Here is a 13,911-nt window from a genome sequence, read left to right on the forward strand (position 1 = left end):
TAGTCCTTCCCACACTCCCTCAATGACCTCACCATACTAATGGCTCATCCATCCTAAATCTTTGTCTGTAGCCCAGACTTCTGTCCCCTGGGCACTAGCTACTGGACAGTTCGACTTTGACGTCTCTCAAACTCACAGTGGCCACAGTCATCCCAGGCTGTTCCTCCTCCTCCCTGACTCCACTATTTCCCTCCCACCCACCAGCGGCTGCAGCTGGAAACTTGGCCATCACTGTGGATACCACCTCTTCTTCCTTACCAACAACGTGCATCCAGTCTTTCACAAGGTCCTGGGAATCTGCTCACTCCCTCCCATGGTCAACCCTCTGTCCTCCCTCCAGGACCGCTGCTACAGCTTCCTTCCGCACTAGCCTACCTGCAACCAAAAAGCTGATACCTAGACCTTCCTTACCACTCTCTGTAAACATCTATCAAGCACGGTCAGATCCCAGGTCTCTGCAGACACATCCCCAGAGTGACCAGGGCCTTCCCTCCTTCCACACTGCCCCATGACTGCTACCACAGTCCCTGGGATGATTAGGCTTCGTTGACAATTTGTCTGGATATCAGATGCCTAGAAGAAAGGCATCTGGGATGCTTGTGAGGGACTCCAAAGCGGTTTAGCCAATGAAGACTATGAGTGCCATGAATCCCTACTGCCCATACTGAATAAAAAGGGAGGGCAAAAGTAGCTGAGGAGAGCGTGGATTTTTCTGTTTCCAGACTGGATACAATGTATCTGCTCCCACTCGGGACTTCTCCACTATCATGTACAGACTCTCCTCAAACCAGATCCAAAATAAAAACCCTCTTCATTATGCACAGTTTGGGGTTTTTGTTTTGTTTCGCTTGTTGTTCTGTATTTTATCCTAGCAATAAGAATGTTCAACCAGGAAAAGCTAGGTCACATGGAGATCCTGCTGATTCGAGATCCCTAGTGTACCTTCCATGACCCTTTTTGACTCAGTTCAAGTCTCTTTAACCCTGGATTTCTTTGTGTACCCTAATTTCAGCCCAGTGGCCCCTAGAGTGGTCTTCCTGGGATACCTGAGACATCTGCTGGTGAACTCAACTTTCAAAACTCAGTCCTATTAAACCTCCTCAGAGGCTACCTTGTTCTCATGTCCCCCACCGTGACCCAGCCACACTTATCCTGTCCTCCCTCAGGGTCTGGGGTTCAGAGGAAGCCCTGAGCAGAGGCTGATGAGGCACCAGGGCCTGTAAGAGGTGATCCAGTGGTAGAGTCCATGATGCTGGAAAGCTCAGCTCAGTGAGGCTGATTTGGGGACTCCATACTGCATGGCCAGAATCCATCCCTTCCTTGGCCTGTTCTGAAGGCCACTCCTGCTCTAAAACAGACAGGCATGAAGTATGGCCACCTGCCTCCCAAGAGGACCCAATATGAAGAGACACCAAGGGGTTCTATCCTCAGAGCCCTACACCCTGTGCCTGGTGCCAGACTTGCTCTAAGTCAATGTTCCTGGGACCTGCCCTTACTGCTCCTAGGAACTTCATGTGACCTTGGGGAGGGGGGTGACTCCCCCTCCTGTGTATCTTGAACACACAAACACAAATAGAGTTGCTCAGGGTTTTTGTGTTTTTTTTGTTTTCTGTTTTTTTGTTTTTTAAACTCTGATGTCCCCTTTTCTTTACAGAATATTTACAAACAGGGACAGGTATCAGCCACCAAATGGGCCTGAAAGCGGGGGCAGTGCTTAGATGCGCCTCAGCGCAGGGGAGACGTCCTGAGGAAGGTCACTAGTATGACCCAGCTGCTCTGAGGGGCCAGGCAGTCCCAAGCAGGTCCAGGCTGGAACTCAGGCAAGGTCAGTAGTGGGTGAACCCAGCTGCTTAGAGGCCAGGAGCAGGCGGGTGGCGGCACTCTCTGACTCCGCCAGCAGCCTCTGGTTGTTGTGTCTGAGGCTCCGAACCTCTTCCTCCAGGGCTGCCCTGTCCGCCTTCTCCTAGGTTGAGGAATGGTAGTCAGAACCCTTTCCAGGGGTAGCCCTGTGCTTCCCTGTCAGGCTCTCTCCTCACCCTCTGCAGGTCCTCCTGGAGCTTCCTCAGCATGGACTCTAGGTGAGAGACCTTTTCTGACAGGCTCCCAGGTTCTGGCCTGAGGACACGGGGTCAGAACTCAGCGGAAGCAGTGCAGGCTCCTAGACACTCCTGACTGATAATGAACCCAACCAACCCTGTCTTCTGAGATTTAGGAATCTCCGGAAGCAGAGCCTAGATAACATTCAACTCCCACGGGCAGGCAGGGAAGGGCACACACATGCGCGCGGGCACACACACGCGCGTGCACACACGCACACACACACACACACACACACATGTGTGAAGGGGTGTGCAAGGGCAGAAACCTTACTCAGAATTACACTTTGAAGTTTCCTTGGGGTCTCCACTCTCTAGGATGGGCTGTCCTATGGGGTGGGGGGGAGACAGACTGTGAGCAGGTCTGAAAGGGATAAACATCCCTCTGGCTTCTCTCCCCTGGGCCTTAGTGGCCTCACCCTCCCGGGACAGTGACTCCAGAATTGTGTTGCAAGTGGAGGCGATCTCTGAGATGGACTGCCACTCATCCTCCAGGGTCTCGCTGCCGGCTTCTGACATAACTGCAATAAAGGAGAAAGGCTTAGGGGGCGGGGCTAGAGCTGTCTGTCTTCTCCTCCTGCCCCATCCCCCGTGGCTCCAGACTCACTTTTACTGATGGAATTCCGAAGAGACAAGGTTCTGGGCAGGATGGAGGCCCTCAATTCTGGTGCCGAGTCACTGGTGTCTTCATGACTACTGGAGCTTCCCGACTGGTCCTGGGGGCATAAGTGAGGGCAAGGCAGTAACATCCAATGTCACCTCTCTGCAGTGAATCTCCAGAGACCTTGTTTCTGCTTACCTGGGAAGGGGGCGTCTCTCTGTCAGTACCGGGTGCCAATGTGGTGACAGCGGTGACGAGGAGGAGGTCTGGAGTGGTGTTGGGCAGGACTGGAGCCTCATCGGACATGGAGCTAAGGAGGGTAGGGGGCGGCTAAGAGCTGTGAGCTGCTTTCCTAGAGCTGTGCTTCCAAGTCCTAAAAGGCTGACCCAGAGGGTGTACCTGCGAGGTGACAGGGAGTTGTGGCTGTGCAGGAACTCTGTCCTCTCCTCAGTGAGATCCCCAGGCCCCGGAGGACTACCACCGTCCTTCAGGCAAAAATGTAGCAGCTGCTTTGCAGCGGGCAAGGTGACCAGCTTCTCAGTCTCATCTTGTTCTGGCTCTGGGGCCGCACGGCGGCTGGGTTCCTTCAGAGACAGCGTGTACAGCTCGGAAAAGCTCCTGGAGGATGGGGTGAGGCAGCATCAGGTAGGACCCTCCGTCCCCTCCACAGCATGCACCCCAGACCAGCTACTGCCAGAGGCTCCCAAAAGGAAGGGAGCTCCAGGCATCCTATCAGCGTTTGTCTGATACAGAGCCCTCTCCAGACTCCGGAGCAGTCAAATATCGCTGCTAACCTTGTGTCCATGGCTGTCCCCCATGTATCCCAGGCTGGCCACTCTGCCTGTGTTTTTTATCAAACATACATAACAGTACTTACTTTATTGTAGGCTGTGAGAGTTTAAACAGTGTAATGTAAACTGATTGGCATCCACAGTGCACTGCCTGGAGCCAAATCCAGTCTATGCGTCTCTTTTTATTAGCACACACACCAGCTTTCGAAACTCCTATCTGCTAAGAATAGTTTTTGGATGTCTTAAAATGTGTATTCATGTGGGGAGGGGACAGGCACGTGTGAATGCAGCTGCCTATGGAGACCAGAAGAGGGCATGGGGCTCCTGGATCTGGGGTTACATAAAGGCTGTGGTGAATCACAATGTGGGTGCTAGGAATCCAACTCAGGTCCTCTTTGAGAGCAGCAAATGCTCTTAGTGGCTGAGCCAGCTCTCCAGCCTAGCTTTTAGACGTTTAAATAATTGAAAGATATTAATAGAGTAATTTCGTGACATGTAAAAATTACAGTCTGAGCATAACGTATTTCCACTCGAAGGTTTTTTGATCTTACATCGGGTTTTCCAGCAATAACCTCTTCACAAGATAAAGAGCATCTATTTCAAGTCCCTAAACGCCAGCCTCCCTGGTTTTAGAAGCTCAGGCACACATTCATTCATTTTCCTACAGAAGAGTTGAGTAACTGTGCCAGAGTAGTGGCTCCAGAAACCTAAAAATATTTACTATTTGGGGCTTTTGGGGGAAGTTTGCCTATACTGGGTTTAGTGATCAATTAGTGAGTACTTGGGTTGGAGGAGCTAATATCTTGAAATAATAATAGAAGGGGCTATTTGACCTTTAGAGAGGGAAAGCACGAGCCTAAACAGTTTCAAGTCTAGATGAGTGGAGATACCGAATCCAGCTGAGTTCTTCTACCTCCTCCCAAACCCCCGACCTCCGCCCCTGGTGCCCTGACCTTCGCGGCCGGCCGCTCTCATCTGGGGGCAGGACCGTGACGCAGACCTTGGACGCAGAGCGCAGCATCTGGGCAGCAGCTTCTGGACCCAGCTTGGGCAGCGTCTGGCCACATACGCGCAGCAGACGTGCTCCAGGCCGAAGCCCCGTGGTCTCCGCGAACGTGAAGCGTTCCACGTGCGTGATGAAACCCTCTGCATCCACCTCGAAGCCCAGGCGACCTTGGCCATCTCTGGGCAGGGCTAGTTCTCTGGTCTCACAGCCCCGGCTCACCAGCTGCAGCGAAAGGTTAGGGGAGAGGGTCCCCCTTGAGGGCGTGGCTTTCCAAAGGCCGCGCCCCGGCCCCGCCCCGGCCTCTATCTACTTAACGCAATACGTCTGTGGAGCCCTAGTGACCCACCTGATAGTTGTGTATTCGAATTGGAGACGCTGAGATTAGAAGTCACCCGCCCCACTACAGCAGCCTAACGGAGTTTCCAATAGGTTGTGTCCACAGTGCGTACCAGACCTGGGGAGGCTCGAGCCTTAGTTTTGGACTCTGGCTCACCTGCAGACGTGCCACGACTTCGCCCACGGCTTGCCCTGGGGCCCCATCGAGTCGTAGCGTGATCGCCTCTCCGCGCCCGTGGTATAGATCAAGTTGATGGTCTGAGAAGGTCCAGGCCAATACATCGCGACAGGCACAATTGAAGACCACGCGGCCGTCGCGAGGTGTCACTAGCACCAGGGTCTCTGCTGAGATGCCCAACAAGCATGGCACCTCGGCGTGGTCTGGGCCGCCTGTTTCAGCTCCCGCTGAGACCCGCGCCCCTGGAGCCGCGCGCACGCCCCACATTAGCGCGCCCGCCGCCTGCAGCTCTGCGCCTGGGCTCCGAGGGGTTGCCCGGCGCCTGCCCCCCAGAGATGGTAGGCCAAACCGCGAAGCCGAATCCAGCGAAGTAGTGGTCACTTCATTAGTAGCCAGGTCCTGCAGGTACTGTTGACGTGTGCGTGTAGCCATGGCGTGGAACTGGCGTGCATGACCGGCCGCTTGCTCACCATTGAGTGCCTTGGCCAACAGAAAGGCCCGGAAATCAGCATTGGCTGCAAAGGGGCCTCCGCCTTCTGGCAGCGCCGGCCCGAAGGCAGGAGTGTCCTGTGTGCGGCTCACTGCCACCCTGCGTGGAGGAAGGCTGTAGTGAGGGAACGAGAGGCAGAAGGGGGAAGGGAATGCGTCCAATAATCGGTGCCCATGGGAGACCTGAGACTACCCTAGCACCCACCTGTATGAGGTGTGTGGGGTGCAGGGGGCATGCGCACGCACCACCAAGAAAACGTGCTGGAAGTGAGAGCGGATAGTTGTGGGGCAGAAGGGCTTGCTACCCGGCTCCTGGAACACGATGGTCACAATATCATTGCCGATATGACGCTTCCTCAGGAGCTAGAGAGGGTTAAAGATAGGCAATAAGAGATGAGCTGTGTGCCCCGAAATCCCTCATTTAGGCATGGCAAAAGCACCAATGGTTCCTCACCTGTGCCTCATAAAGGCCTGAGGAGAGGGTATTTGGGGAGGTGGTACAGCCTGAGGGGAGGGTTGTTCGGTTGAGCAGCGCTCATACCAAGGTTCTGATATTACTACTCAAGTAGCACCCTCCATGGCTTCCCGAAAGCCTTTGGCCTGTCCCAATCCCTCACACACCTGTTGCTGGTTATTAGGCGTGTAAGGCAGCATCGTGGACACGTGAAACATGATCTCATGGTCTTGGTAGGTGGTATAGAGTGAATGTGTGCCCGTGGAATCCGCTATAGCCAGACAATTGGGGACACAAAGAGAACACGAGGAGAGTGGGTGATTTCAATGAGTCGCCTTGCCTGAACTTACTTCTCTCTCTGCCCCAGCTAGTTGTGGTCAATCCCCTCAAGTGGTCCCCTAATGTCCAGGCCACAAAGTCCAAGAGCCCCATCCTTGGTAAATCCCCTCCCATCTCCTTTGGTCTACAGCACCACGCCAGGGTGAAGGGTAATCAGGATAGGGGTGCTGAGATAGAACGAACCCAGAAATAAGAGTCTTAGAGGGAAGCAGAGAGCTAGATTGCTGTGGGCAGCTCAGCCCCTATCCTCAGCCCCAGCAACCACAGACTAACAGTGGTGGTGAAGTTCTACCCTGCGCCTCCAGTTCCTTCCCTGGGGCCTCACTTTTGGTATCCAGCTGGGCCCGGTAATTCTCGAAGCCTTTGAGTCGCACCACATCACCCAGCAGGGTGAGGAACTGCATGAAGGCTGCTCCGGCTTCCTGGTTGTTGTACATCTCTTCCTCAGAGCCTTGGCCGGCCCGGCAGTACAGGATGCCCACCTTGCGTTGGAAACTCAGCTGAGGGGATCATGGACAACAGAAGACAAAGGCTTCAATACCCTGCCAGCCCCACCATGCCGTGGAGAATGGGAACAGCTGGCCTTTGGTCGTGGGGCTGGGCTACCCTGGTAGGAACTCTGAGTCACTTGTGTGTCTTTGCCCATCAAGTGGGTTCTGCCTGCCTCTCTTCTTGTGCTCATAAGGGCAGAGAGGTCAGAGGGAGGGGATGGAGGATTTAATTACTTCTCCAGCAACAGGAGAGATGACTCACAGAAAGGACCCTATACACCAGTGGTTCTCAACCTGTGACTGTGACCCCCTTGGAGGGTCCAACAGCCCCTTCACAGGGGTCGCCCTGCAGCAGAGATCCCACGGATCAGATATTTATGGTACTATTCCTAAGGGTAGCAGAATTACAGTTATGAAGTAGCAATGAAAATAATTTCACCACCACATGAGGAACTGAGGTAAAGGCTGCAGCACCAGGAATGTTGGGAACCACGGCCGGCCGAGCACAGTGCCTCCACTCTCAGCGACAGCCACATGTCACGTCCTCAGCTCAAGGCCCAACACGCTCCCCTCCCTCAACTCCAACATACTGTTACCCAGCCCTCTGAAGTTTGGAGCCATTTCTGTCCCTTCCTGTTTGTCTTTTTGATGGGGTATAGCCCAGGCAGTACTTAAACTCACTGTAAAACTAAGGCTGGCCTTGAACTCATCCTCTTGCCTGTACCTCCGAAATCCTGAAATTCTAGACATGTACCTGCATTTTTTGTTTGTTTGAAACAGGGTCTTGCTATGTAGTGCAGGCTGGCTTTGAATTCACTGCAATCCTCCTGTCTCAGCTACCTACTATGGGGATTACAGGCATACACCACTATCCCTGGCTTTTCTGAACACTTTCTTCTCCTAGTGTTTTCTAGTTACAGATAGATATGCCCTACTGACCCCATTGAAGTAATCTCATCTCCCAGTCCCCAGCTCTCACCTCCCTCCTTCATAGCTAACCTCTGTGGCTGAGGGCTTGCCTAGCATGCCTAAGGCCCTGGCTTCTGAGGCCCTGGCTTCTGTACCTCAGAGGAGGTGTGGGGGAGGGGGAGAGGCTGCAAACAACAAAATCCACAAAACCCACAACTCCCCCTATAGACCATTTTTATGTGGCCTTATCTTGGCACTCTCTTAGCACTATTGGCCCTAGTATTGGAAGATGACAAGAACCTCACCTTCCCTGAAACTCTCGGCTCCCTCTGCATTGTCTCTTCTTCCCACAGCTGCTTCTTGCTCATGCTCAAACCCTTCCCAAACTCCAGGTCTGCCTGAGCTGCCGGCTGCCTTTCCAGTATTTTTTTTTTTTTTTAAAGACAAGAGTCTAAAGAAACTCTCTACATAACCCTGGGTGTCCGGAACTCACTATGTAGATCAGGTTGGCCTAAAACTCACAAAGATCCTCCTGCCTCTGCCTCCTGAGTTCTAGGACTAAAGACATGCACTGCTACACCTGGCCCTTTCCAATATCTTGACCCCCCTCAACTATGATGTCTCTGCCCTCTGCCTTCTATCCCTCCTCCAGAGTCCCTGGGCCCACAACAAAATACAACTGCCAAGGGCTGAGAAACTGGGGGTCTCAAGCTTCCCCACACTTTTCAGTTGGTCATGAAGTTACCTGTAACCACCACGACCACCGTGTCTAATCTTCTGAACAATAACAGCTGCTTTGGGCCTGTACTCTGTTCAGCCTCCGTCCTATGTGTGGGAGAAAGAGGGCCACTGTGCCCCTCAGATCAGTCTGTCCTGAATCCCTCTGTGACTCTCAATTTCTACAAGACTTAAAAAAAAAAAAAGCCTCCCCATGTAAGTCCCACAAGCCCTCCACCGACATGAAATATCACGTGACATTCAGAGACCGCTAAACCATCACAGTGGAGTCTTCTGCTCAGAAAAAACCTCTTCAACCCTCTAAAGCTGGTCTGAGGGCTTATGTTTTTCAGTGTGAAACTAGTTGCTGTCAGTACCATCTGTGTGGTCTCTAGGGACCCGGTGTTCTCCTGTCACTGAACCCTGCTGGCTCCTGTATTTCATCAGGAGCCCTCTTGCCCATACTCAGGGAGGAGCTGCCCCAGCATCTGCTCTAGGGTCTGATACCGTGAAGGTATGAGATGTATTTGTTCAATGACCACTGTAATAAGCAACACAGAAGAGAGCCAGTGGGCAACTTTCAGCACAAGGTACAGGACTTCCAACTAGCTTCTGTGTCCTGAAGTGAAACAGGAAGCTCTGGGAAGCTTCCCTTCCGGGGAGAAGACCAAACGGGCTGGGGGAAGGGGGAAAAAAGGCCAAAGCTGGTGAGGGATCTGCAGCTGAACAGGGTCAGTCAGTATTGTAAAGGTGCCTAAGAATTGCCTTAGGTAGGTTTGTTCATTAATGCAGAGCCTAAGTAAGCCAAGGCTGCAGACCCAGATTCTGCATTCCTAACATGCTGTGGCTGCTTTACAAGCCTTCCTTGATCAAACAAGTCTCCGTGACCTTGGATCCCTCTCTCTGAAGTGCTGGAGGTGGATCAGCTCTCCTTAGGTCCTGTCAGATCAGGTCAGGATTAGGGAGCTGGGAGCTAGTTAGGGAGACGGAAGTTCAGACCCATCTCCCTGGGAAGCTGAGCCCTCCTTCCTTCCTCCCAGGCACTCACCACTTGCTCATCTAGAGTAAGCAGCGTGCGGGGCACCTTGGGAGAGGCTGAACCCAGGCGCAGGCAGGTTGGGCTCAGCCGTGGAGCCACGTGTTCCAGAAGCTTCCTCGGAGATAGGCCCCTCGGGGGGCCGGGAGGCAGTGCATCCTCCGAGATGGTGCCACGGAGAGTCCGGAGCTAAGGATGGGATGTAGGGACATTCAGTTTTTGTATAGGCTGTGGTCGAGGGAACCCGCCTCCAGAGCCTGTAATCCCAGCCCACCTGCGTGGTCCGTACGATGACCCGATAACTGTGTAGGGTGCCCCCTCCGCTGCCCTCTTTCTCCTCCCGTCGTAGGCTCACTGCCACCGGACCCAGCGCCTCATCCAGCCCAAAGAAGTTCTGGTGTTCTGAGGTAGGGGGTTTGGGAGGTGGCCTATCGGTCAAATCCACAGACCATCCTATCCCTTCTCGACCACGCCCACCGCCCTAGAGTCTCTCTCTCCAAGCCGAACCTGGGAGATGTTCACTCCAACCTCGGTCTGCAGTCCCACCCACATTACACCTAGTCCCAGGCTCTGGGAACAAATGCCTAAGCACTCCTAGGTTAAATGGCCCTGGCGCCACCAAAGGTTATGTTCTCCCTTTCAAGACACGGAAGCTTCTTTTCCTGCTAATGATGAGAACAGGGTTTCGCCACACGGATATGGAAATAGGAAATCGCTCACTGGCCTCCTGGAGGGCTACGAAGATGAGCCAGATGGAAGGCCACTCCCTGACTTCAGGTGTGACACCAAGGCGTGGCCTTAAAGAGGTGGTTAGAGTTGAGCCAACAGAGCCCAATTCAGCTCCTGCTCCTTTTTACAGGGAAAGGACTGTCCATGAGCCTCCCACCGTACATAGCATAGACCACAGGGACCTCTGACCCCACACCCTCTCCTGCCTCTCCCAGGCTCGCCTGACCCCTTACCTTTGCCATAGAAGTACTTGCGGTAGTAGCCTGCACCCAGATCTGCGTGCTCCAGGCTGTAAGCTGTGGTCCGGGTCTGTGGCTCCTCCAGGACTGACACAGACGCATTAGGCAGTGCAGGGGGCACAGGTGGGGATATTGGTCCACCCAGCCCTAGCTCACCCTCCCCACCAAGCTCGCTCACAAAGCCAGGTGCCCCGAGCAGTAGATCTGAGGTGGTAGTCTGGTCCTCAGCTAAGGCCAGAGTCCCAGAGTTAGACTCGGTATGGCTGCCTGTCGCCCGAGGTCGTGGAGCCCAGTCAAAGAGCAAGCTCTGCACATCGTAGTGAGCAAACCATCGGGGTTCTAGCACTGGTGGGAAGGTGGGCTCTGGCTCCTCAGCTGGCAACCCCAGTAGTGCCAGTGGGTCAGTGAAGAGCCGAGTAGGGGTTGCAGCAGGGCGGCTGGTATCCTCATGGCTGTGGGCACGGGCACGGGGGCTGGCTGGTGTAGGAGGCCGGACTTCACCAGCATCACTGCCACTGCGCAGGAGTGGCCCCCGAGCTGGCCTTGGCTCAAAAGTATGTGGTGTCAGTGGGGGCCGGGCGGGTTGGCGCAGCTTACGGGCAAAGAGGTCATCGGTAGGTGCAGGGGCCATGCCCCGCCGAGGGCTCCCCACACCGCCGGCCCACATGGGCGTGCTCTGTGGGCCTGACTCTCTGGGGGCCGGGCCGCATTGGTGGGCACGGGTCCTTGGTGCCCAGCCAGAAGGCTGAGGTTTCAGTGGTTCCTGCACTGCAGGAGGAGGGGGCTGCTTAGATGGGCCTGGGGAGAAAACAGGAACTCAGGCCCCCAGCCCAGTCTTCCACCACCCCATTTGGCTTCCGGCCCCCTCCCGGACCATCAAAGCTGCTTCCGCTTTCCTGGCCACTTCCTTGTCTGCCTGGGGCTGAAGTTTCCAGCCCCCTCCTAGCCTTAGCCCTGGTCAAGGCTGAGGGCTAAGCTGTGATGCTTTGCCTCTGGGGGATCCTAGTGACTGGGCCTAGTGGGCACCTAGGCCTCCTAGTTCTCCCCTGTACACCTTGGCTGTGGAACTAGGCCCAAAGTGAGAGTTGCCACCAAAGTTTGGACAGACAGTTTCCACTGGGACGGAAATCAAAGCAGCCACTGGTGTCTGGGTCTTGCCCACTTGACAAAGGGAGGACGTCCTGTCCCCAGAGACCTTCCTCCCTGGTACCTCCCACTTCCTCCAGGGTCCCTAAGGAGCTGAGCACCCAAGGCCTAGACTCAATGCCCTCACTCCCGCAGCCTTAATACCTCAAGGACACAGGGGTTCCTGGGGCAGCTGCTGCGGGACAGAGGCAGTGGTGAGAGGACTTCCTATAACACAGGAAGTGGCCCCAACTCAGCCCAGCCCCCTGCTTGGCTCCTATATCCTGAGGAAGGTGCTAGGGTCACAACAGCTCAGTCATGGGGCCCAAGACACCTAAGTCTACAGGACAGGACTAATGCTGCCTCTCTTCTGGGGGTGAGAGAGGCTAATCCCAACAGGATCCCTGTGGATGTGTCTTGCTAGCCTCACATGTATGGAAGGGAGGTTTGAACCCAGTGGGCTAGAAGGTCAAAATGAAGCCCAGTTAAGATGAGCTTGCCTGAATTAGCTCCATGTTCAAACTAGAATTTGAACCTTGGCTCTGAGTTGCTAAGGCAGTGGTTCTCCACCTTTCTAATACTGTGACTTTTTAATAGAGTTCCTCATGCCGTGGTGACCTCACAGCCATAAAATTATTTTCACTGCTATTCATAACTGTAATTTTGCTACTGTTAAGAATTATAAATATGACCGCTGTGAAAGGGCTGCTCGACCCACAGGTTGAGAATCGCTGCTTCTGGGTTTGGCAGAACTGTACCTGTCTACTCTGCTTCTGTGTGCGTAGGAGTAAGGCAGCCTTGTGAGGGAAGAGGGGAGAGGCTCAAGGTCTCACAGGATGTGAGGCTGAAACACCCACGGCCCCAGGGACCTACTAAGTGTGGAAATGTGGTGAAGCTAGACTAGGCAGGTGCAGAAGGTGTGAGGCCGCCAAGACCACCTTGGGTGAACGATGGATGGAGTCAACAGTTGGGGCAGGGGCATGGGAGCCTCACTGCAGGTGCAGGCCTCTGTTGGTACGGTTTGATATGTCACCCAGTGGCATCAAGTGTGGCTAGGCTAGAAGGGGATAGGGAACAGTTCCACGGTACCCCTCAGCTGGGCCTTCAGAACCAAGCAAGAATAGACCTCCACCTCAGGATCTTCCTGTCTTACTTTCTCCTAGGATAAGCTCTGATGCGTACTTCTTGCTTTCTTTGAAGACTGCTTAGAAACTGAAAGGGTGAAGCCAACTATGTCCATGAACTATGCGGACCCCAGGTCCATGGACCAAGCTGTGAGCACATGTGGGCTTGGACTTAGACCACAGTGTGGGAAGGAGAGTGAGAGAAACAAGAGGGGTCTGTGAGGGCCCTTCACTGTGAGCTGGGCTCTGGGAATGTGTGTAGCCCAGCTCAGGAGCTGCCTCTTGTTCTGGCCCTGCCTTAAGGGGTGTACTTGGGCTCTGCCCCCCATCCCACATCTTCACACAAGGTCCATTGAGGCCAGGACATTCCTTGCAGCCTGTGTCACTGGGGGGGAAAGGGGGGTGCCCCGCCCCCACAGATCCGGAAGGCCTGGCTGCCCCAGGAGGAGGCGCTGGATGCTTCCCAGCACATCTGGAGGTCATGACCCTATTTCTGTTGCCAGGGAGTGTTACAGATGTTTCCTCCCAGGCCAGACCCAGGACTGCAAAGGCTGGGAAAGAGGTCACACTGGGAGAGGAGAGCCCCTAATAGGGGGAGCCCCACACACTCAGCAGCAGGAGAAGTTGCCAGCACTGCTGAGAAAGGCCCAGAACCAATGAATCCACTCAGTGGAGTTATGAATCTGCTCACACAGAGGAGGGAGTGGGAGCTGCCAGCCGGAGACAGAACACTGGACGTGCTGACTTGGGGCTGGACTGGGGCAGGAGGTTGGGTGGGGTGCGGGTAGTGAAAGCAGCCAATAGTCCCGTTCCTCCCCACACTACAAGGGTTCACGTCCAGGCTACTTTGTTGGGTATTCAGCCCGAGCCTGGTGCCTCCCGATCCCTAATCCCACGAGTACCTCTCGTGCTCTCGCTGGCCGCTCCTGCCTTCCGCACCAGGGTCCCGCTGCCTGCTCACACCGCTCCCGGCGCCTCCGCTCTGCCTGGGGGCGGGGCCAGGATGGAGGCGGTACATGGTAGAGGGGCGGGACTACCCGGGAGCTGTCTAAGGCGGGAAGCACAGTGGGTGGGGACCTCCGGCAGGAACCTAGGCAGCCCTGGACAGCTTGAAGTTCTCTGGACAGCCTGAAGTTCTCTGTCCCAGCCTCCAGCAGTTTTAACTCCCAGCCCTAGCCCAGTCAGTAACCTCATGGAGAAATGGAAACAAAAGTACCTGCCTTCCAGACTAATTGGAGTTTTAGAGGCCAC

At 54.6% G+C, this 13,911-nt stretch overlaps 1 protein-coding gene across 4 annotated transcripts; it reads right to left on the minus strand.

Moving 5' to 3' along the window:
• Positions 1-1,578: 1,578 nt before the first annotated feature.
• On the minus strand, positions 1,579-13,664 carry Sipa1 (signal-induced proliferation-associated 1). Of its 4 annotated transcripts, none has more exons than XM_063268239.1 (17): positions 13,563-13,635; positions 11,702-11,732; positions 10,406-11,209; positions 9,718-9,845; positions 9,456-9,632; positions 6,616-6,790; positions 6,119-6,222; positions 5,703-5,860; positions 4,988-5,597; positions 4,442-4,716; positions 3,097-3,315; positions 2,896-3,007; positions 2,704-2,812; positions 2,516-2,617; positions 2,371-2,425; positions 2,037-2,115; positions 1,583-1,963 (listed from the first exon to the last, which is right to left on the minus strand). In XM_063268239.1, the coding sequence occupies exons 3-17, from the start codon at positions 11,076-11,078 to the stop codon at positions 1,817-1,819; spliced, it is 3,123 nt and encodes a 1,040-aa protein (XP_063124309.1). In that variant the 5' UTR covers positions 11,079-11,209; positions 11,702-11,732; positions 13,563-13,635; the 3' UTR covers positions 1,583-1,816. The 4 variants fall into 4 exon arrangements, 3 of the variants coding, with proteins under 3 accessions (NP_001004089.2, XP_063124309.1, XP_063124306.1); XM_063268236.1 differs by having other exon boundaries at positions 11,702-11,764; NM_001004089.2 differs by lacking the exon at positions 11,702-11,732 and having other exon boundaries at positions 1,579-1,963; positions 13,563-13,644.
• Positions 13,665-13,911: the final 247 nt, after the last annotated feature.

The sequence above is a fragment of the Rattus norvegicus genome, chromosome 1 (assembly GCF_036323735.1).
Source record: "Rattus norvegicus strain BN/NHsdMcwi chromosome 1, GRCr8, whole genome shotgun sequence".
Lineage (NCBI taxonomy): Eukaryota > Metazoa > Chordata > Mammalia > Rodentia > Muridae > Rattus > Rattus norvegicus.

Coding starts and splice junctions, on each gene's coding strand:
- Sipa1 (NM_001004089.2), bottom strand. CDS start 11,078: ATGTGGGCCGGCGGTGTGGGGAGCCCTCGGCGGGGCATGGCCCCTGCA. Junction 6,223..6,615: donor GGCCCAGCTGGATACCAAAA/GTGAGGCCCCAG, acceptor GTCTGGCTATAG/CGGATTCCACGGGCACACAT. Junction 2,426..2,515: donor GGAGTCACTGTCCCGGGAGG/GTGAGGCCACTA, acceptor CCCACCCCATAG/GACAGCCCATCCTAGAGAGT.